This window comes from Coenobita brevimanus, chromosome 25 (assembly GCF_032717465.1).
Source record: "Coenobita brevimanus isolate Jiangsu-jjx chromosome 25, ASM3271746v2, whole genome shotgun sequence".
Taxonomy (NCBI): domain Eukaryota; kingdom Metazoa; phylum Arthropoda; class Malacostraca; order Decapoda; family Coenobitidae; genus Coenobita; species Coenobita brevimanus.
In genome coordinates, this window is record NC_136978.1 from 6,786,049 (window position 1) to 6,811,124 (window position 25,076).

General features: G+C 41.5%; 1 protein-coding gene across 4 annotated transcripts in view; it reads left to right on the plus strand.

Moving 5' to 3' along the window:
• The window catches only part of LOC145393856 (maternal effect protein staufen-like), a 59,572-nt gene that overhangs the window by 2,770 nt on the left and 31,726 nt on the right, over positions 1 to 25,076 (plus strand). For 2 of the 4 annotated variants that reach the window (XM_080267908.1, XM_080267911.1), the window contains exons 2-9: positions 1,739 to 1,848; positions 6,428 to 7,227; positions 8,878 to 9,063; positions 15,610 to 15,888; positions 17,000 to 17,204; positions 22,301 to 22,458; positions 23,245 to 23,425; positions 24,607 to 24,809. In XM_080267908.1, the coding sequence (XP_080124034.1) occupies positions 1,740 to 1,848; positions 6,428 to 7,227; positions 8,878 to 9,063; positions 15,610 to 15,888; positions 17,000 to 17,204; positions 22,301 to 22,458; positions 23,245 to 23,425; positions 24,607 to 24,809 (2,121 nt within the window). In that variant the 5' untranslated portion in view covers position 1,739. The remainder of the gene's footprint in view (positions 1 to 1,738; positions 1,849 to 6,427; positions 7,228 to 8,877; positions 9,064 to 15,609; positions 15,889 to 16,999; positions 17,205 to 22,300; positions 22,459 to 23,244; positions 23,426 to 24,606; positions 24,810 to 25,076) is intronic. The other 2 variants (XM_080267909.1, XM_080267912.1) reach the window with 2 other exon arrangements.

Here is a 25,076-nt window from a genome sequence, read left to right on the forward strand (position 1 = left end):
TGGTGGATGAATTTGGGAGTGTGTAAGAAACTGAATCTAAAGGTGAATGTAGGGAAGAGTAAAGTTATGGTCTTCAAGAGAGGTAAAGTCAGTGAATGTACAGCGAGGTTGGATGATGAGGAAATGAAAATGTGAGTACGTTTAAGTACTTGAGTAGTGTGATGAGTAAGGATGGAAGTTTGGAGTGTAAAGTTCTTGAAAGGGTACAACAAGGAAGAAAAGTTGCTGGTTCTTTGAAGGTAGTGATAAGAAACAGGGAAGTGAGCATGGAAGTGAAAAAGTTATTAGATGATAGTATTGTGATACCAACTCTAATGTATGGAAGTGAAGCTTGGACGATGTTGGAAGGACACAAGTCAGGAGTGAGAGCAGTGGAAATGAGTTATTTGAGAGGAGCCTGTGGAGTCACATGGAGAGACAGACTGACAAATGAGGATGTGAAGGACCGTTGTGGTGTGGATGTGGATGTAATAGGAAGCGTTAGGAGCAACACATTGAGGTGGTTTAGCCATGTGGAGAGGATGGAGGGTGATAGACTGATGAGGAGAGTGTATATGAGTGAGGTGGTGGGGGGAAGAGGGAAGGGAAGGCTGAGGATGAGATGGAGGGATGGAATGGAGAGGTATATGAGAGAGGGGGATGTGAATTGGGAGCAGTGTAGTGAAATGGCGGCGACAGGGTGACGTGGAGGCAATTTGTGGCCACTCTGTATAAGGGATTAAGGCATCTGGCAATAGATAGATAGATAGACTATCAGGCAGAACGGTACCAGTAGGTGATGGCGACCATCATCCACTCACTTGATGTAGTGCTGCCTACTTCTTCCTTAGCCTTTATCATCCTTTTTCTGTTTCTGCCCTCCTCTCTTCCTATTTCTCCCATCTTTCCTGTCACTTCTCATTGCTTTTCATTCCGTCACAGGTGTCTTTACTTTGAGTGACAAGCCAAATAGTTTCCTGTAAGTCAAGAAACCATTTACAATGCTGAGTGGTAACCATATAACCAAACCATACGTGCTCCCTAAGTGTCAACATGTGGGTTGGTGGAGGGTTAGTGCCCCTCCCTGTAAAACAGGTAACTCAAAGTCTAATGGCCACCCCTTACGGGATTATGGCATCTGGCAATAGATAGATAGATACAGTAGATAGACTGTCAGGCAGGTGTGTGTGCAGTGCATCTATAATGGAAAACATTTAATGCTGTACAGTATATGCAGATGATAAGGCTTTTAAGGTGGCACCAGGATTCAAAAAGCTGGAATGATTCTGCAGCCAGCGTCAGTTGATAAAGATGAGGTAAAGGTGGGAGAAGATGGTATGAAGGGTTTAACTGAGGTGTTCATCTCATAACTTAAGCCTTTGACCCTTTTTTTTTTTTTTTTCCACCCAAAATCATGGGATACAAGGCCAGTGTATCATCATGGTTACCACAGTTACCTCCCCTAGGTATTACCTTAGTAGGTATTTTGCTCATTTTACCTACCAGTCCATAAAGGGTGTATGAATACCCTAGTCGAATGACGCCAACTGCCTGCACTAGGATTTGAACCCTGACAGTACTGAGCCAGCAGCTTTTCAATTGACAAGACTGACCACTCAGGCATTGTATCAGTTGATAGCTCTTTCTCATCCTTTCTCTCTCTTTTTTTTATAATGATCGTATATTTACCAGTATATAGAGTATTTATTCATTAATCATGTATTAATTTGTTTTTATTTACGGTATGTATTTTTTTCAGGATGGCGCAAGTTCCCATGCGCATGGCTCAGCCTAGCCTGGTGCCACCCCACCAGCAACGTCCCCCCATGATGGTTTCCATGACACAGCCACCGCCGGTCTCCATGCAAGGTTTGTATCATTGCTTTCTTGTGTCGCTTGGCCTTATGTCATTGTATGTCGTGTCATATGCTATTTGTAGTTGCCATATATCACACTGCTACATTTTGTCATATTATATTTCACTGTCTTCTGTGTTGTGCTTATGTCTTGTTTCATGGTTTTGTGATTACTCAGGTGGATGAATTAAATGCATAAGAAACAATTTTAGTATGTGGATATACGGTTATACAACAAGCATTTTTTAAGAAAAATAAAAGGAAAGAACCCATTGCCTAAATGATACTGAGTGGAAGGAAACCCAAATTCAAGATCTGTTCATTTGAGATGCCTGGGCACATTGCATTTAGTCATTGGGAAAGAGACTGAAGAAGGCAGGTCCATAATTTACCAGTTGCATACACTGAAGACTGAGAATAGCAGGTAACTTTTAAATTAGAGTTGGACAGGAAAAGGATGAGTGTATATAATTAAATGGATGCTGCTTTACTGCAGATGTTGGAGAGGACTGCATATACAGAGTTCAGAACAGTGACCAGAGTAGTTGGAGTAAAAGAGAGAGAGAGAGAGATGGAGATGCATCATTATGGCAGAGAGAGAGGCTAATTAATGGGAGTCACAGTGAGTGAGTTGATGAGACAAAAAGCCTTTGACTCCCCTTTGTTTAGATGTGTTACATCCAGTGAGCTGCAGTTCATATATGAAAAGAATAAGGTTTCTGTACAAAGTACAAAGTCATCAGTTGAGTAAAGTTAGAAGAATGCATAATACCTTCTGGGTAATACTTATCACATTGGCAATGTACCATTCTGTTGCTGTCCTTTGGTAACAGAATTATTGATTAACACAGCTCTGTCCCAATATTGCTGCAGTACTTTTATCTTTTTGCTGTACTCTCATTAACTTTCCAGGAATAGAGATCAAAACTGCTTAAATTGTGTACTGTATATTAGAGTGTGAAAAAGGACAGCAACTTTAGCTGAATTGATAAGCCAGAGCTGCAGTAAATGGATTCAGATTGGGTAAGGTAGAGCAAATGAAGTAAGGACAAATTGTAAATACCAAGCATAAGATAACAGTAGCCATGTGAAGCAGTTTGAGAGAGAGGATGTACCAGAAGATATTAAGAAGACATTTATTTTTAAATGGATAACAGTATGTGAAGTGGTGTGAGAGAGGGTGAATCAGATGATTGGAAGAGTACAGGTGAGGTTGTATGAGAGGATGTACAATACCAGAAGGTTGGAAGAGGACAGATGAGGTGGTATGAGAGAGAGGATGTACCATACCAGAAGTTTGGAAGAGGACAGTTATCCTTAAATGAAAAAGGAATTGCAGCGAGAAAGAATGTCAGCAGTTGTAGTGGAATTAGTCTGTTGAACATACCCAGTTCCAGGAAAGGTGTACAGTATATGTGAGTATATAATCACTGTATCAAGAAGATAGTTAATAGTTGTTGTTGATCAACCCTTGTCTGGCTGAGCAGACCCATCAACCATAGGCAAGCAACTGTCCCTACTGGGTCATCCCATGCATTAAACCCATGTTCCCTTGTGGCTGACAGTGCCCCACAACACCGAGGCCTGAGGAAAGGGTAGGAAAAGTTTGGAAGCTTGGTTCCTGGTTGGATGCCACATTTGCACCCCTCCACCCACTTAGCAGGGGCACCATAGCAGCTTCTGCATCACCCCATTAAGTGTTTATATGGGTACCACCCAGTGTTGTAAATGGTTTAATTGGTTTCAGGAAAACAGTAGGCTTGTTATTCAGTGTAGGGCCACCTGAAATAGAAAGAATAATAATAAAAATTGACAGGAAGAAAAGGGAGAAGTAAGAAGATAGGAGAGCAGGTTCAGAAACAACATTATTGAGATGAAGGAAGAAGTAGATAGCGCTACATCAGGTGAGTGGATGATGGTCACCACCACCTACCCCCAATAGTTAATAGTAGTGTAGTGGACAGGAAGCCAATTCTCTCTTCAACTTTTACTCCGTCTTGATCTTTATCCCCATCTGTGTTCTACAGGTATTCATTTTGGCATCAGTTAATACTTTTCTGTGGAAGAGGGAAGGACTTGGAGGAAGAGAACAAAACCGATGTGTGTGTGGGTTTTGAGAGGATTGGGGGAGTATTGTATAATTTTAGTTTATTGTTCAAAATATGGTTGTATATCGGTACTGTACTGTATGTGAAAAGTGTACAGTCAGCCACAGGTGCTGACTTAACTGCTAATTTGTGGTACCATATTTATCTCCCCATTTAATCCCATCTCTGCTATGACCCTTTTTTTGTGCTCACCCCTCCCCCCCACACATACAGTGATGTCATTGATTTTTCCGAGTTTCTCTTTTGACACTTTTGGCTAAGGAGAATTTGTTGGTTTCAGGCATACCAGAAATGGACAACAGAAATCTCAGTATTGACCCATGTGGGTTACTGTATTATAGGTTCTTGAAGGTAATGACAGTGCATAGGGGAGACTTATGTATTAAGATTATTTTTCCTCAAACATTCTGAAAGGTATAGAGGTTAGAAAACTGGATATAAGTTAACAGATTTATGTAAACCTGAGTATATGTTTGTGATAATTTACCTTGGCACATATATTTCTTTTATTTCTTAAGTTCATTGAAATTATGCAGATAGCCATTATGATGCCAAAAATATATATTGCTTTCAGTACCACACTGTTTGAAAAGCCATGTATTAACTTTATGAACAAGAAAAGTATAGTAATCTCTGTCAAGAGAAATATACTGTGCTTGACAAGAAACATCATTGCATGGTAAATCAATAAAAATCTTATGCCACTGTCGCAGGTATTGGTGTACTGAGGTGCTAAATGTGTGGGTGCTTAGTAGGAGACCATATCAGAATTCAGATAGGACAAATATCCACAAAATTTTTAATTCAGTTCTAGGTGGCACTGAGATGAATCATGCAAATGGCAGTTTGTTCCCAGTGTATTGTTTTAGCTAAGTGTACCTTATCAGATTCCCCAACAGACACATTGCCTTTATTCATACCTGCTACTTTCCTCCACCCTTCTCATCTTCTATACTCGTTAACTCTAACAAACTGTCTCTTTGTCCCAGTTCCATGTCACAAGCAGATGCTTTAGATGCAAATTTGTAATCTCATGGTTCACAGGACATAGTGATAGAGCGTGACTGCTGACAGTATGTGATGGAAGTTTGGAAGGGTGTACTTTCATGACTTGTAGTTTCTGCTTACTGTCTAACCCTGTCCCTGACTAGAAGGAAGTTGTAATCAGGATTTGCAATTGAATGAAGATCTCTTGTCTAATGTTAACATAGTAAGTTGAAGTTACTTTATGAGAAACATTTCACAATGACACTTATTTATCGTATCATCATTCATCATGTAATTCAGTGTCACCCCATGAGAAGCACAGGACCCCAGGGCTAGGCAGGTTGGTCCTGACATTTAAAATGAGAGTAGCCAGCCTCACTCATCCCTGAGTGGCATTACGTGACCAGTAAACCCTAACCATCCCTTGGATACAAACCTGCACCGGCTTAGTCAGATTGGAGCACCTTAACCCCTTTGCGCACCGTAAGATTTCCACAAGTTTGTGGGACATGATCAGAGAAAATGATGCTAGGCAGCCTGAACCTGCACACAGAGGAATACATTCCCATGGACATTATTTGCTCCAGAAATTGGTTTGTTGGTATAAATTTTATACCATCATCTTCACTGATGTTTAGTACTACAGTATATGATAAGCTAATAAAAACACACAAAACTGACGAGTGAAAGTGCCAAAATGCCGTGAGAATAATGTTGTTCAACAGTGAAAATAACATCCCAACACCCTAGTGCAAAATTTGGCCTGCACAATGTAAGAGCTAAGCATATATTTAGATGCAGAATTTCATGAGCTTTCACATGGTGTTGTCGGAATTCCGATATGACCAATAGCTTTTGAGTAAATTGCAACCCCCCCCCCCACCGTCTATTTGAGAGTGTTGGCCTTGAAATAGACACCCTCTCCTTTGACACAGATTGATGCACATCATGCTAAAACTTAATTTTGGTTAATATTTTTGTCGAAAATTGCCTAATTGGCATCCCATCAGACCAACGCTGATAATGATGCAAAGTGTGTCATCTGTTACTCTTCAGTCTAACACCATGTGGACTCATTCTGCATCATCGTGTGCAAGGGGGTTAAATACTCACTAAACCACCAGGCACCATAATATGGTCATGTGGTAACCACCCAGCATAGTAAATGGCTCCCTGGTGTACAGGAAACCATTTGGCATGTCACTTAGTGCAGAGTCACCTGTAGACAGAAGAAAGAGGAAGGAATGAAGGAAAGAAAGACAGAAGAGGAAGGAAGAAAGGAAAGGGCAGGCACCTGAAAGCAGCACTACATCAAGTAAGTGAATGGTGAGTGTCCCCACCTATTTATGCAGCCTATAAAAGTTTGAAGTTTCCAACAGTAGGTCCTCAATCAGCCTGAAATGCTGGCTCCAGTTTCCTTTCAGCCAGTCATAGGGTAGGAGGGTAGGTTGGAAGTATGGTTTATGAATGATGTAACTAATTGTATAACTGTTGCAGGGTTGGTGAGCATGGCGCCCATGATGGCTCCTGCCGGTGGGATGGCCGTCATGACTCAGGCAATGAGTCACCCCGAGTCAGGTGTGGGCCCTGACCATCATACTCTCAGTGGCCCTTACCACCACCATCACCCCCACCACCCCCACCATGCTCCCCCTGGCCCACACCACCCTGGTCCACCCCCTCACCACCCCAGTGGTCCTCCACAACCCCCACCAACTGGCCCTCCCCCCCACACAGGACCTCCACACTCACAGTATCATCCTGGCCACCACCCAGCACAGCCACACCATGCCCCACACCCATCACATGGCCCACACCATGCCCCGCACCACTCTGGTCCTCATTCTGGTCCACATTCTGGCCCACACTCAAGTCCTCACTCAGGTCCTCACACAGGCCCACACACTAGTCCTCATTCAGCTCCACACACAGGTCCTCATTCAGGCCCACACTCTGGTCCACATTCTGGCCCACATTCAGGACCTCATACTGGTCCTCATTCTGGGCCACACACTGGACCTCATGGTGGCCCTCATAGTGGTCCTCACAGTCACAGTGGCCCCCATTCCCATACCCCTCAGTCCGGACCACACATGGGGATGCATGGTGGTAGTGGTGGCAGTGGACCACATGGTGGCCCTCATAGTGGACCACATGGTGGTCCCCATAGTGGCCCTCATAGCGGCCCCCATAGTGGCCACCACACAGGGCCACCTACACACCTCCAGCCGACAAGTGGTCCACCGCACATGACACATCCCCCTCACTCAGTCATACACCACTCAGCTCCACACCAGGTGAGCCAGCGGTGTCTGTGTTCTTAGCAGCTATTGTTTCTGGCAAGACTTGTAGTTTGTTAAGCATGCCATTTAATTTAGTCATCCATCATCCAATCCTATGTTGCCCCATGAGGAGCATAGGGGCCTGGGGCTAGGCAAGTTGGTCCTGACATTTAAGATGAGAGTGACCAGCCTCACTCATCCTTGAGTGGCATTACATGGGCAATAAGCCCCAACCACCCCTTGGATATAAAACTACACAGGCTCAGTCCAACTGGAATGCCTTAATTACCCACTAAACCATCTGGAGCCATAATATGGTTATATGGTTAGTGGTTACCACCCAACAGAGTAAATGGTTTCCTGGTGTACAGGAAACCATTTGGCTTGTCACTTAATGCAGAGTCACCCATAGGCCGAAGGAAGAGGAAAGAATGAAGGAGAGAAAGACAGAAGAGGGAGTGTAAAGTCACCTGCAGGCAAAAGGAAGAGGAAAGAATGAAGAAAAGAAAGAAGAGAATGGAAGGAAGAGAGGAAAGGGCAGACACCCAAAGCAGCAGAACATTGAATGAGTGGATGGTGAGCACCCCCACGTACTACAAAATACAGTCATAAATAAGTTAATTAAATCAGTTGTTTTGCTTGCATGTGTGTCTCATTATGATACCATGATTGCAATTATTAATGAATCAGTAACTTGGTTTGTATGGCTGTGAATACAAGACTGTACTTGAAAAATTCCCTCTTGGTCTTACACTCCTAAATTGGTCACACTGTTTTTCCAGCTTTCCTTAGTAGTATATACCCGGTAAAACAAGTGATCCAAGAAGGTTAATAGTTATTATCTATGAACCAGCACAATTTTAGCATGTTTTTGCAATAATTTTAAGTAAAATTCTGTTGCAGACTAGTTTTATGTATGTGTTTGCATATTGTTAAGTAATTTAACTGGCAGTGTTGTAACTGAAAGTAAGTTTAAAGAGCCATGAAGTATGAAAGAGTTTACCATACATTCCCTGTTGATCTTAAATTGCTCGTTGTATTATCCCATGCTCAGGTTGGTTTTATTAGTTTGGTAATAGCCTACCTGGACTCAGGTAAGTGTACCATAATTGTCATGGATAATATTACTGGTCCTTAGGTGAGAAAGAGGATCAGGATGATGATGAACAGTGATGGTGAATTTTGGTGTACAGTAATCCCTCAATTATCCAGACAGCCATTACTCGGATGCTGTGATCTGGCTGTTCAAAACCATTATTCATACATTTTTCCATATCATCCAGACAAAATGCTTGCGTTCGGGTGGAAATAATGGTCGCGTGAACATTTCTGCTTGTTGGGGCAGGAGTAGCTTGGTGGCGCAGCCCTGTCTGTCTGGGTAATTTACCCAGTGGTGATTGCTTGTATGTGGTTGATGGGTCTGCTTGACCATGGTAATTGCTTGGCTGTGGTTTATTGGTGTGCTTGACCAGATAGAGTAGTGTTAAGCAACAGGAAACAAGTGTTGTACAATCTACTGTAGATGCCTTTTACAATAGTTTTCAAAGTTAGGTTATGTACGAAGAGGGGCCAGGGGAGAAGTTCATTATCCGGACAGAGCCATTACCTGGACATGCCTATGGCTCTGTTATATCAGATACTCAAGGCATAACTGTATTGTGGCAGATGAGTGGCATGGGTAGTGGTGGTCCAGGTGGGATGAGCACCGGGAGTGGTGGGCATCAGCCACAGCAGCACCAGCCCCAACAACACCAGCCACAGCACCAGCAACAACCACAACATCAACAACAGCAACAACAGCAGCAGCAACAGCAACACCAGCAACAGCAGCCTCCACCACACCACACACAGGTATTGAGTTGTGTTATATTTTTATTGCCTTGCTAGTTAGAAGGAAAAAGTAACAGCTAGTGCTATATATCCCCTTTTTACCTCATTGGATTTTATAAATCACTTCCCTGCTGTAATGTATTTTTTAAATATTGCTGTCTTTAGTGTATATTATTCACCCTTGGAGGGTTCTTTTGGATTGGAGGGGATAGATGGTCTTTGAGAGAGGTGAAGTCAGAGAATGTACAACGAGGTTGGATGGTGAGGAAGTGGAAAATGTGAGTATGTTTAAGTACTTGAGTAGTGTGATGAGTAAGGATGGAGGTTTGGAGGGTGAAGTGCTTGAAAGGGTACAGCAGGGAAGAAAGGTTGCTGGTTCTTTGAAAGCAGTGATAAGAAACAGGGAAGTGAGCATGGAAGTGAAAAAGTTACTACATGACAGTATTGTGATACCAACTCTAATGTATGGAAGTGAACCTTGGACGATGTTGGAAGGACACAAGTCAAGAGTGAGAGCAGTGGAAATGAGTTATTTAAGAGGAGCCTGTGGAGTCACATGGAGAGACAGGCTGACGAATGAGGATATAAAGGAGTGTTGTGGTGTGGATGTGGATGTGATAGGAAGTGTTACGAGGAACACACTGAGGTGATTTGGCCATGTGGAGAGGATGGAGGGTGAAAGACTGACGAAGAGAGTGTATGTGAGTAAGGTGGAGGGGGAAAGAGGGAGGGGGAGGCCGAGGATGAGATGGTGGGATGGGGTGGAGAGGTATATGAGAGAGGGGGGTGTGAGTTGGGAGCAGGGCAGTGAAATGGCGGGGGACAAGGTGACTTGGAGGCAATTTGTTTGTGGCCACCCCAAGCAGGATTGAGGCGTCTGGCAATAGATAGATAGATAGAACTCTTTCCCATTGATGGGGTCTCCTAAGCTGAAGAAAATAGTTGAGTTTCAGGTAAAGCAAAATTAAATGCATCCTGAAAGTGAAAGGGTAAACAGTTAATAAGTCATCACCATCATCATCATCAGGACCTCCTCTCCCACCCTAGGGCAGGGTGAGGAGTAGCAGTGTCCAGACAGCCCAAGTTTGCCTACTCCAATGGGCCATGCTGCCATTCACTCCATCATTCAAGCCCCCAGAATCCTGGCTGTATCTGATAGGCCAAAACTCTCACCACTTTCTGTAGCTTCATGTAAATGTATCTGATAGAGTCAGTCCGAACTCTATCACGGTGAAAGGGGTGCCAAATCCCTGATCATGCACGTCTTCTCATATCATTCATCCAGCCAGCTCTGTCTCTTGTCAGTCCTCTAGCCTCACTGACTTCCATATCTCTCTTCCTCACACACTCATCCACCATATCCCTCCACCTTCTCCTTAGCCTGCCTCGCCTTCTCCTTTTTTCAAATTTGCTCAGATATACCTTTTTCACCACTCTGTTGTTATCCATTCTCTCCACATGACCATACCATCTCAGTACACTCTCTTCGATTCTGGTGTCCACAGGCTTCCTCACTCCACATCTCTCACGAATTACATTATTTCGTATTCTATCCCCTCTCTGTACTTCACATACGTTTCTCAGCAGTCCCATCACCACCGCTGTCACTCTTGACTTATCATTTTCATGCCACACGATAGTCTCACATCCATATGTTAAAGTTGGCGCTAACACTCCGTGTAATTCTCGCGCAGCTGCAACACTCAAACTTCCGTTTCTTATCAAGGCCTTCATAGCACCAGCTACCTTCCTTCCTTGTGTCACTCTACTTTCCACTTCTTTTGCACATTTTCCTCTCTTTTCTCTCACTGTACCCAGATATTTGAACTCTCTCACCAATTCCAGTCTCTCCATTCATTGTAACATTAGACGGGTAGTGCCCTTTCTCTCTTGATTACCATGACTTTACTCTTTTCTACATTTGCTCTCAAGGCACAATGCTCACATACATCAGCAAAACTCTGCACTAGTCTACCAACTCTTATCCAGTATTTGCAAGTAGCACTACATCATCAGCGCACAACAAATTTGAGATATTCCATCCATCACCACTCATTACCAACACCATCCCTCTCTCCATTACTCGTGTTTTACTTCTCTCATCACCACATCCATATGATATATTTGAACAACCATGGGGCCATCACACAACCTTGTCACACGCCCACATTGATAGTGAACCATTCACTTAGATGCCCATTTACACTTACACATGCTGCACTACCATCATAAAAACTCTTGACGGCACCTAGCTGCTTACTATCTACACTGTACATGTGCAAAACCTTCCACAATCCTTCTCTGTCTACTTTGTCGTATGCATTTCCCAGATCCATAAATGCCATAAACACCTTATAGTCTTATTACATGCCTTCACTCTCCGTCTCACTGCAAATATTTGCTCCACACATCCTCTGCTGCTCCTAAAACCACCCTGTTCATCACTCACTAGGACTGATGATATCTCTCTTACTTTCTGTATAATAATTCTTCCATGTACCTTCCCTGCAACACTTAATAAACTTATGCCTCAATAATTCTTGCACTCACTTCACTCACCTTTATTTTTGTACAGGGGTACACTTACAGCCTTTTTCCACTCTGCAGGCACAGTTTCACTCATCCATGCCTTCTTACATATCTCCAACAAGTGCCTCATTCTGCTCTCTCCACTAAACTTAATCATCTCTGCATACAGTGCATCAACCCCAGCTGCTTCCGTATTTTTCAACCTTTTCACGGTGTTCTTCACCGGTGCAAGTGTCATGTTTCCTGGCAGTGCATTCCTTCTCTGCTCAACCCCAAAGCAATCATATTTACAGCAGCTTTACTCTCTCTGTTCCCATTCATCAGGCTTTCAAAATATTTATTCCATCTGGTCCTTACTTATCCCCTTGGGTTAATAATCTACCACTTACATCCTTCACACTTTAACAGGAGTCATTGTAATTCAGAGATGTAATTAAAGATACAGTAAACTCCTGATTATCCGTCTTGGCACTACCAGGCATACAACATTATTCAGCATAGCTATGGTATTCGGCAGAAAGCATAAAATTTTTTACACTACCCAGCATGGAGGACCCTCTCTTCTGGCTAAAAGTACATTATTATCCTGCGTGAGACAATTGTTATCATCAGACATCGAGCCACAATCAAAATATAAGAAAATAAAGAAATAAAATACTGTACACAAAAAGAATGGGGTTGTACTGTACAGTCATCCCTTAACATCCGTGGGGGTTAGGTAACAGAGACACCTGTGAATGTAAAAAATCCGCAGATATCTGCTGCCCTCCCTTAAAAACACCTCTGGACCCCCATTTCCTTATATAACTAAAGAAAAACCCTATGTTCATGTTTACAACCACTGTATTTAATACAAGAACACTAAACAACTACTTTATTTAATACAAGAACACTAAAAGTTAAAAATAATGAATAGTGTACTCCTGCATGGCCTTTTCTGACATGCTCATCACAGCTCCCTCCAAAAGGAAGAGTGTTACAGTATATTTCATTCACTGGATAATGCCATTACCTCACTAAAACAGCCACGAACTGTGCCTGGGATAATGTTACAGTGTCAGCAGAGTTCAACAAGATTTTTTTTTTTTTCTGTAGCCATCCGCAGATATTCAAAACCATGTAAGTTAAAACTGCGGATGTTAAGGGATGACTGTACATATACGGTAATATGAAAGGGTTGGAGTGTTGAGGGAGGGAGAGAGGGAACTAGGATTGACAGTTGGTGGGCCTAGCAGCTCACTGGGTGTATGGTGGTGGGTAGGGAGAGGAGATGCAGTGGTTGGGAGTAGAAGAGTTTTGATTGGCTAAGGCAGGGGAGGGAGAATTCAAATGCAGAGTTTTCATTGGCTGGCAGCCTAAAGGTGGATGTTCTCTTACTCTCCATTGTACTTCTCCGCTGCTATGGGGCCGATATTCAAATGCATCTACACTGCACCCTATGTCTCTTCCAAAACATTATTATTATTAAATGGCTATGTTGCGATGAGTTTCCCTGCAAAACCTAGCTGGCCTTCTAATTCTGCTCTGGCTTTCTGACACATCATTCTGCTGCCCCCCTCCCCTCCTCTGTCTGGTAAGCATAACTTACAGTGTTCTGAAGTGTACATTACTGCACTGTACAAGTGACTGTTGGCTTCTGCTGCTGCACTGATGAAAGTATATTGGAAAGAAAAGTCGATTAAATTGTGTTACTAAACAAGAAGATCTGATAAAAATATGTTTATTATACCAAGCAAAATAATCATGCTACAAAGGAATCATTAGCATAGTACAATTCATTTTGACAACTGTTTCTTCCCAAGTGAAATTTGTCCTTGTTACCATGAGACAAAAGTTTTGTTGTGTTCTGTGTGTCAGTCATCTGATAGAATTTCGATCAAAGAAAGTACAGTAATCCCTCCACTAGCCAATGTTATAGAGCCAAAGGCATGTCCGGAAAGTGGGTCCATCCGGATAGTGGGCCCCTGCCTCCTGGACTGGTACTTATGGACCCTAACCCAGCCTAACTCAGAAAACCACCTACATAACTCTCTACCAGACATGCATAGCACCTATTTAAGACCCTGTTCACACAAATAAGGGAGAGAAAGTATGAAATAAATGAAAAGGAACCAGAGAATGAGGAATTAGAAGTGAGTATGGAAAATATTTAGCAGTGTATAGGGTACTTACAACACGTCCATGGCCGTTCATTATGAAGGTTAAACTGCCTCCTCTAAGGCTCTGACAGTGGTGAAAATGCTCTTGAAGCACATACAGTAATCCAGTGTTGTGCTGCACCTAATCCTTTCACTGTGAGTTATAAATGTTTAACGCTGCACATACTGTTCTTGATTGCACCACGCCAGTTTCAACTGCCAGTGTACACTCTGTACTTAATCTTTGCACTCTGAATTCTAATTTCATAACACTGGACAACACTGTAAATTCCCATGTGGTCTAGTGGCGAGGTATTGCAGTTTATTCACAAAAATGAGCACGTGTGGCATCCATTGAATGAGCGTCTAGTTGGGATGGTAGTTAGGTGGTAACTGTGGAGGCCGGGAGGGATGGGGGTAGCAGGCAGCGAGGGGAAACACAGTTGGTCGGCGCTGCGCGCCAATTTCAAAGTACAGTTGGAAAAAATGTCTTTTTTTTTTGGGGGGGGGGGATTCCAAAGGCCTGGTCCCAAAATGTCTGGTAAGTGAGGAGTCCGAATAATGGGCGTCTGGATAGTACAGGGATTGCTGTACAGTATGGTGTACACAGTAAGGTACAGTAGTGAAGCATGCTTCATTTTATTCATGTTTTTTCCCTTTTTTTAATGTTTTGATTGTTTATTTTTTTTATGTTATTGTACAGTATTCTCCAGTAATGTCTACACCACCACCACCATCATCATCATCATCATCATCATCATCATTATCATTATCATCATCATCATCACCATCACCACCACCACCATCTACTTGAAATGTGTTTCTGTAGACGAGATTACAGTGTACTTCACAGTACATACAGTATTTAAATATTAGGAACGTCATTTAGCCGATTTTCGATAATTTATTTTGTTTATGGTGTGTATTTTGCAGTACATGTACTGTCGAGTGAAAGGAAATATAGTAGGTCTGCAGGCTGGGGGGACTTTGATATTATCATCTTCATCTTCAACGTGATATTGCTTCTGTACATAAAATTACAGTGCACTTAACAGTACATTACAGTATTTTATTTTTAGGAATGTCTGTTAGCTGCATTTTGACATTTTAGAGCATTTTGTAGGGGTTAAACAGTGTATAAGTGTTATAAGGTTGTGGGGTTAGGGGCCTCTAGGAGAGACTTTTGCATAATTGGGCATTTTGACAGTATATGTCAGGCCTTTGGCTCTATTACGCTGGAAAAACAGGAATTTACTGTATAACTTTGTATATAACTGGTTAGGGCTGTGCCGATAGTATCGGTATTGGCAGTATCGGCCTTTTTTTTTTTTTTAGTATCGGTATCAGCAAGGTAAAAATATGGTCGATACTCCGATACTTTTCTGGTTTATTATGTGATTCAAGACACTTATGTTTCATGACACTGATAAGCTGATGGTTATGATATTATATTATATTACATTATAAGTACATGTATGATGTAACATTATCATGTATTAATATTATATATTGATTACTATATTGCTCCTGCATTAACAACACTCACGTTACTGGCATCAAATAAATCGAAATAAAATCAGATAAATAAAATCAAAATAAAAAGTGTTGGTATCGGTATCGGCAGAGTATCGGCTATTTGTTAGTATCGGAGTATCAGTATCGGTATCGGCTGAAAAGTGGGTATCGGTATTGGTATCAGCCAACATCTTGGTATTGGCACATCTCTATAACTGGTAATGTAAATTGAGGGAAACTGGTGAATCATCTTTGTACAGTAGGTAGCAGTGGAACTGTAATATATAAGGTATATATTTTTTATACTACAGTAACAGGTTATAGCACATATTTGTTTAAAAAAAGTGAGTAAAATGAGAACTTATAACAGCTTTCTTGTTTTCAGGTTCATCAGCCCCCTATGACACCTACTATGCAACAACAGCAGCAACAGCAGCCTCAGCAACCCATGCAACAACCAACACAGCAACAGCCTCCACCTCTCCAGCAGCAGCCACCACCACAGCAACCACAACCACAGGACATGGTTGGCCTTGGAGACAGTGGCAATGCATCTGCTAACTCTGCCCTCCCCTCTTCGGTCCTCCCTCTCACAGACACCTCTGCCTCCAGCAAAGAGAAGACACCAATGTGTTTGATCAATGAGCTGGCTCGTTACAATAAGGTAAATATGGCCAGGGTCAAAATTGGAGTGAGTTTCATTGTTGCAGTATTATATGCATCATCTTCAGTTGCATAAGCTAATATCCCATTCTCACTTAGGATGGGAGATGCAGAGCAATGTTGTATTAGCTCATGAATTCATAAGTCAAAAGAGAAAGGAACTCCAGAGTTAAACCTCCCTCTTTGAATTACATGTTGGTGCATTAGTTCCAGTTTTGACATACAGTAGTGAACTTGAATGATGCTAGGGGACAGATGCTTAGAGCGAGGTAGCAGATGGGCAGGAGCTTTACTCTGCTGTTCAGCAAGTTCACATTCAGATGGGCCTGAGGCCTCAACAGCAGTAATGACGACAACTTCTGCCGTGTATATACTTTTCACCCTTTCTGTTTAGTTTCATGCAGTCAGCTCAGACCCAGCTTTGAACCATCACTTAGTTTCGGTACCCCTTTAAACCTGTCATGGAGTAAAGTTGGGCAATAATTGTTAGTTTTGCTCACTGTGATACTCTAACTTTTATGCATAAGTTACCAGTACATGGTATGGATCACCAGCCTCTTGTTTTTACCATCCATCGATCCATCATCCAATCCTATGTCGCCCTACAGAGGAGTGTAGGAACCCGGGGCTAGGCAAGTTGATAGTATATAGTATGGTAAAGAAAGTGTTGTGTTATATTTATTCCATATACATTGACCTCATGTCTTAGTCCCTAGCATATTAATGAAGAAAAATTACCCACCAAAATAATTGTGGATGGCCATGTCTTTGAGGTGAAGTCAGGATTTTGGGAGCTTGAATGGCAAGTGAATGAGTGTGGCTTATTTCTTGGTGAATGCAGTTGATTAGATGTGCTTTTATCTTTTTTTTTTGTTTGGGGCTTCTGAGCCATACCTAACCCCATCCATAGGTGGGGGAAAGGGTTTGAGATGATGATGATTTGTGATGATATGGTATTGGTCAGCTTAAAAGAGAACCTCTGTACTGAATGTTGTTAGAAACTTAACCTCCCTGAACATGGTGATAACATTTTCATTTTACTTGTTACCAAAATATTTTCTAGGACACCTTTCATATTGAAAAGGTTAATATGCTGGTAATAACTTTTTCAGATTCAACACCAGTACTGCTTGACTGATGAGAAGGGCCCAGCACATAAGAAGACTTTCACAGTGACCCTTCGCCTTGGTGAGAGTGAAGAGTACACTGCCTCAGGACCTAGTATCAAGAAAGCTCAGCACTCGGCAGCAGGCATAGCCCTTGAAAAGACACAGTTCAAGCATCCACCTCCTAAGACACAGCGGCAGAACAAACAGAGTAAGTGCATACAGTCTTATATGCATACAGTACAGTAGTCCTGTCATTTTTGCAAAGGTTATGCTTTTGGCAAAAGGTACTGGCATACAGTCTGTAGATGTAGTAACCTTTGTCCAATGGCTAATACTATATTGGGTTTAGTAATTTATGATAAACATATTCTTTCATCATCATTGTCATCATCACTTACACCTGACCATTTTTACAGCATAAAAATGGGGTGAGGTAGGATCTATAGCATGTACCGTAATCCCTCCAAGATCCGACATAATAGAGTCAAAGGCATGTCCAGGACTTGGGTTTGTCTGGGACTTGGAAAAATGCCCCCTGTACAGGTACTTATGGACCCAAACCCAACTTAACTTTGAAAACTGCCTAAATAACTCCCTACCGGACATGCACAGCACCTATTTAAGACCCTAGTCACACAGATAAAGGACAGAAACCATGAAATAAAAGATAAATAACCAGAGAATGAGGAATTAGAAGTGAGTATGGATAATATTTAGCAGCGTACAGGGTACTTAAAACAAGTCTGTGGCTGTCACGAAGATTAACCCGCCTCCCCTAAGGCTTTGACAGTGGTGAAAATGAATTTGAAGCATGTACAGTAATCCACTGTTGTGCTGCACTTAATCCTTTGCACTGTGAATTATCATTGTTTTACACTGCACATTCTGTTCTTACTTGCGCCATGTCAGTTGCAACACGCTAGTTTGCACTCTGCACTTTCTCCTTTGCAATCTCAATTATACTGTAATTTCTTAACACTGCACAACATTGTAAATTCCTCTGTGGTCTAATGGTGAGGTAATGCAGTTTATTCACTGTTTATTCGCAAAAACGAGCACGTGGGGCAACCATTGCGATGAGCATCTAGTCACGACAGTAGTTAGGTGGGAACTGGGGAGGGGAGGATGCAGAGGGGTGCTCTACTACGTGCAAAAACACAGCTGTTCGGCGCCACGAACCAAGTTCAAAATGCGGTTGAAAACGTCGGATTCCCCCCCCCCCCTCCAGTTTTGGTTTCCGAAGGCCTGAGCCCAAAATGTCCAGGACTTGGGGTGTCTGGGACTTGGGCGTCTGGGTCTTACAGGGATTACTGTACATACATACATACATTCATACATGATCTAATCCTGTGTTGCCTCATGAGGAGCATAGGAGCCAGGGCTTGGCAAGTAGGTCCTGACATTTAAGATGAGTGACCAGCCTCACTTATCCCTGAGTGGCATTACTTGAGCAATAAACCCCAACCATCCCTTGTATATAAACCTATGCAGGCTCAATCCTACTGGGGCACCCTAATTACCCACTAAATCACCAGGCGCCATAATTTGGTTATATGGTTACCACCCAGCATAGTAAATGGTTTCCTGGTGTACAGGAAACCATTTGGCTTGTCACTTAGTTTAGAGTCGCCTATAGACAGGAGGAGGAAAGAAAGACGAGAGGAAGGCAGGAAAGAAAGAGGGAGAGAGGAAAAGGCAGTCACCTGAGAGCAAGACTACATTGAGTTAATGGATGGTAAGCACCCCCACCTACCACCATACTGTGTTTGTGTGTGTGTGTGTGTGTGTGTTTGAGTATGTATATATATACTGTATATATATATATACAGGTAAGCCCTTAATTCACGCGAGGGTTACGTTCCCAGACCCTTCGCGTATGTGGTAAATTCGCGTATATGTTCTGCCCTTGTGTGCACATAATTATACATGTCTACTAATTATATTACATCTGAATAATACTGTTTATGCACCACATACACCTTATAAACTAGTATAAAGTATGAAAAACAACAAAAATGTTTAGAAATTTAACACTGAAACCTGACAAGCACAGGCGTAGGTGGAGACACTTCTGCAGTCTGGTGCACAAGCCCTCACTGCCTCCCATATGCTACATTCTGCCTTCTTTATTGTCCAAACAGTTGACTCATTCACCCCAAACATACGGCTCCAAGCCAGTTCACAGGCATAGGTGGAGACACTTTAGCACAGTCTGGTACACCGGCCCTCACTGCCTCCCGTATGCTACGTTCCTCCTCCTTTATTGTTGGAACAGTTGACTCACCCCAAACACACGGTTCCAAGACAATTCACCATGAAGTCAATTCACCATCAAATCATGGACGATTCCCTGTCATTCTATAAATATATTTATTATTGATTAATTAATACTTTAATAACTAATTTTCAGGGGGATTTTATAACTCTTATAAGTAAAAAACTAGTGTACTGTACTTGCTAAATAATCTGGTATGTAAATAAATGACGGGGAATCGTCCTGGTGGAGAATTGTCGCCTACATTCCTCCCTTAAGTTTGTCTAACACAACTTTCTGTCAGCAACATCACGTTACAGTCCGTTTTGGTGTGTTACCACATGCATCACTAGCACTACGCTTAGGCCCCATGTTGGCAGACAAGTCAAGCAATCACTGGAAGGCAGAAAAATAAGCCACAAATAACGATTCACAAGTCACGCATGGTTCGACCGTTGGATTCAAACTGACTGTGTGGTGCATTGGTAGACCGACCTCCCACACACACACACACACACACACACACACACATAGACACACATATACATATATGTATGCACATGAGCAGCAGGTAGGCATTTTTATATTTTATTTATTTCTCTTGTATATTAAAATTATTTATTTGAATACTATAATTTTATGTTTTAATTATTGTACGAAAAATTCGTGGATAACCGAAATCGCGTGAAAAAAGTTCGCGTGAATTAAGGGCTTACCTGTATACTTGTACATACATGTATATATATATATGCCAATTGGCTTCCTGTACATCACCGTTTACTATGCTGGATGGTAACCATATAACCAAATTATGTTGCCTGGTGGTTTAGTGGGTAATTAAGACACTCCAGTTGGATTAAGCCTGTGTAGGTTTATATCCTGGGGGCAGTTGGTGTTTATTGCTTAAGTAATGCCACTCAGGGATGAGTGAGGCTGGTCACTCTCATCTTAAATGTCAGGACCAACTGGCCTGACCCCGGCTCCTCTGCTTCTCATGGGGCAACAGGATTGGATGATGGATGGATGGATCATACTGTGATATATATATATATATATATATATATATGTGTGTGTGTGTGTGTGTGTATATAATATAGTGCTACTGTTGGGTGTCTGCCCTTTCATCTCCTCCCTCCTTTCTTTCTTTCCTCTTCTGTCTTTCTTTACTTCCTTCTTTCCTCGTCCCTCTGCCTGCAGGTGACTTTACACTCCCACTTTGGTCTTTCTTTCCTTCATTCTTTCCTCTTCTTCTGCCTATGGGTGACTCTACACTTGAGTGACAAACCAAATGGTTTCCTGTACACCAGGAAACCATTTACTTTGCTGGGTGGTAACCATATAACCAAGTTACGGCACCTGGTGGTTTAGTGGGTAATTGCGGCGCTTCAATCGGATTGAGCCAGTGAAGGTTTATATCAAAGAGGTGGTTGGGGTTATTGCTCATGTAATGCCACTCAAGGATGAGTGAGGCTGGTCACTCTCATCTTAAATGTCAGGACCAACATGCCTAGCCCCAGGCTCCTACACTCCTCATGGGGCATGGTAGGATTAAATGACGGATGGATGGATGGATTTATATACAGCATATGCATACATTCATACGTGCATATAAAATATATACAGTACTGCATTTCATACACAGGGTGTTGGTTAATGTGTCATCTTCATTTTTCTTCCTAAGTGATTGGATTATTTGATGTTTGATGATTAAGCATCATTTCAGATGCAGTGAACACTCACATAACACTTCTAGGCTGTATGTCTAGTTACTGTACTGTACTTCTTGACTGACTGTTATTCTTACATACTGTACTTTAGATTACCTGTTTATGCTTATAAAATTCTTACATACTGTACTTTAGATTACCTGTTTATGCTTATAAAATTCTTACATACTGTACTTTAGATTACCTGTTTATGCTTATAAAGCACCAACAAAATAACACATCAGCACTAAAGGAAATATATGATATGCTGGATATTCTAAACAAAAATTTTTAAAGGAGCAACTATGATGGATTGTGGTGTACATACACAGAAAATGTATATTCCCATTTTATAACCCATAAGATGTATGTACTTGTATGAAGTTGCCTAAACATAATAATTATTGTGTGAACAAGCACATGATAATGAACAACTACATCCCAAACGTTCCTATAACTGACAGAGCACTGCTGTGGCTGATGGCTCCCATGTGGTTACATCACAAGCACCACTTCTACCACACTCATTCCTGTTTTGCATGACCAATCTTGAATTAACCTAGGCCAGGTCATACAAGTGTTGATAATCCAGAACAGTTGGTCTAAGCCACGGATCACAGCAGACTGACTGTTCTCACCATTCCTACTATCTCTCCAGACTTAACCAAATCAGTAAAACCCACTTTTCCACGGTTCACACTAATACCCAAAACCAGTATCATATGAAACATTAATTTCACAGAGACAGAAAATAGATACAAACAGTCATGATTGCATAACTAGAAAATGCATATACATAGCTGTATTACCAGAAATGACATATACATAGCCATGTAACAGCTTGTTTACTTTGGTGTATCCTACTATGTTCTGGTTAATATCAGATAATTCTAGTCATCCAAAGGTGACCTAACATGTATTCAAGGGGTTGTGTTTGGCCTTTACAGTATCTGGTGTCAAATTCAGTGAATTGCTACCCATACTGACATCTTGAGTACTCATATTATCCATGAAAAGGAGTTTTTGGTATCTGTGGTAGAATCTGATCCATGCTACTGTACTAGGAAAATAGATGTAAAACTGAAAATGATGATGGTGATAGCAACACTACAACCAAACTGTGTTACATTCATTATATATAGCAAGTACAGGTGCACCAGACCATCATTGAGGATACTCTTGAGAGTTTTTTAAGTTTCCAAGAGTTTGTTTCATGCTTAATTTAGGATTGTGACTTATGGAGTTGATTAGCACAGTTTGTTTCATGCTTAATTTAAGATTGTGACTTATGGAATTGATTAGCACATGTGCAGATACAGTATTTGAGTACTTCACAACTAACAGTACGTGATGGTATGACAGCCAAGTTAACACCCACTGTGGAGCTCAATGCACTGGCCATGAAGAGAGGTGAGGCAGCAATCTATACCTTCATGGAAAGTCCACGCCCACCTAATCCCTATTTCAACGTCCCACCTAACATCCGACCACTTTACAACCAGGTCAGTCCTTTGAATGAGCTGTCATTTCAAGGCTTGTTACAGCAAATTACATGTTTTGTAGCTTTGTATGTAATAAATATAACTGTTGAAATGTACATACAAATATGAAATTTAATGAATCTCTCTGTAGTATTCATAGATGCGAACTGATAATATGTTCAGTTCAGTTCAACTGTTTTTGATACATTAAATACAGGTATTACTCTTTTAACGTTGTGAAGCAGAACTGAGCTAGTTATTGTCAGTGTATAGTACTTGTACAGTTAGCATCATTTTGCCTGGCTTTCAGTTATTGCATTGTACCATTGTTCTGTAGTATATACAGGGTGTCCCTGGAGGAAAGGGCTTAACTTTGGGAAATGCTGAATGTGGGATTTTGAATCAAAGAATGTTATATGAAGTTTTCTCCAAATCTCTGTCATTATGGAGCTCCAATTACTGGTGACCTGTGGGCAAATATGGTCTCCTTCATAATCCTTAAGGTCACCAGTAACTGTAGCTCTGTAACAGTTGAGATTGAGACACATGTTTGTATAGCATTTTTCATTTAGAAATCCCTGATTTATCATTTGCCAAAGTTATGCCTTTTCCTCCTAGGACACCCTGTATATATATTTATAAATAATGGAACTGTATGTTTCAGGGATCACATTAATGATAAAAAACAGGTATAATTTAATTGGTGTACCGGTAACAGTTTTCCCCAGTGTGTGCCTTAAGCATACAGCCTACATTGCGGAGTGGTGTAAGTGAATCTAGCAAAATTTTATCAACATTTCATAACAGAAATACTATGGGCGACCACCCCTGTACCCTGTCTTCTTTGTGACACTGCGTGTGGGGTCACGTGAGTTTGTTGGTGAGGGAACAACAGCACAGCAGGCTAAACACAATGCTGCATCTAAGGCCCTGAAGCTGATGAAGACTTTACCACTTCCAGAAAACACTGCCACATGCACCCAAGGAGGTTAGTGTTCTCTCTTGAAGAATTTTTGCCTCGGTTTATGCTTTCACTGTTTTGATATTTCATCTTTTCTGTTCTCTTTGCATGGTCTCTTCTTCCATTCCACTGGTACAATTTCATTCATCCAGGCATTTTGACATTCCCACAAATAGTTCACTTTACTCCTTCCACTTTGTTTTATCATGGCTGCATGTATCTTGTCATCATCTGCTGTCTTCTCTTTCTTCAACTCTTAACACCATTTGTCACTTTGGCCATTGTCACACTGTTGGGTGCCACATTCCATTTTTGGGCATCATCAACTTCAGCCGTGTTTATCACTTTTCTCTTATTAGTCTGTCGGCCTTGCTAAACACACAAGTTCTTTAATGGATGGCCACATATGAATCGCCTCCATGCCGCCCTATCGTCTGCCATCAGGCTGCCCCCTCTCCAACTCACACCCCACCTTTCATATGCCTTTATTAATTTCATATACAGTTGTGATCTGTATTGGCATCCTAAATGTTCGCTGCAGTATCCTGGGTTTCGTCTACCGTTATTTCCACCTTCACTTATGTGAAGATTTACAGTTTTCCAGTACCTCCTCATTCATGCTAATCTATACTCTTGTATCACACATCCATATTGCGTCATTGCATCTTCCCACTGTATATACTTTTTGCAGATCCACTATTAATTTACTCCTTTCGCCAATTGTTCCAACTTAGACTTTTATTGTTATTATTATTATTATTATTTTTTTTTTTTCTGTCATGGCTGTCATTTGCAATTAGTAACTGAATCACTTTGTGGTCTCTCCCTCTTCCTGTAATACATTTACTTTCCCCACTTACCTGCATTGAATCTCTTTTGGCTCTGCCATATGGAGGTCTAGTTACAGCTTCAGTCCCATCTCCAGATACTTCTGGCAAATGTATTTCAGAGTATATTATTGAAATACCTAAATGAAAAGTACCAAGAGAAAAGGAGAAAGTGTTACTCTTTGATCATGGTGGTACAGATGAACTGGAAAGTTAAGTGACCATTTAGAAAATGTATTAAAGTATGTTGGAGGTTGGTTTCATTAGCTTTCTCCATATTGCATGTTCATGAATTTCATATAATGAGTAGAAATATTTAAAGCATTAAACTATCAAATATTACTTATTAGTTTTTGATCCTGTGCTTATATTGAGCATCAGATCTTCCCACAGACCTCTCAGACCTAGACCCCAACGCAGACCTCAAGTCCCCCATCTCATTGGTGCATGAGATTGCCCTGAAACGCAACCTGACAGTGGGATTTGAAGTAGTGCGTGAGTCAGGTCCCCCACATGTTCGCACCTTTGTCACTGTGTGTGTGGTGGGCGAGTACCGCACTGAGGGTGAAGGCACTGGTAAAAAGGTATGACACAACTTTCATTTCATTTTCTAGATGGTGTGGGAGGTTTTGTTGTGCCTCTGAAGTGATATATTTTGCTCATAGTTATTTATTTTGTGTATTACACCTTAACATTGTTTTGTATGGTATTTATATCTCTCTGATATCATCATACTGTAGTTTGTACCGTACCAATGACATACATATGGATGTTGAGGTTTACTGTGCAGAATAGATTGCTGAAGAAAAGTTGTAACATCTGCAGTACCACTTTGAATATGACCTTTGGTT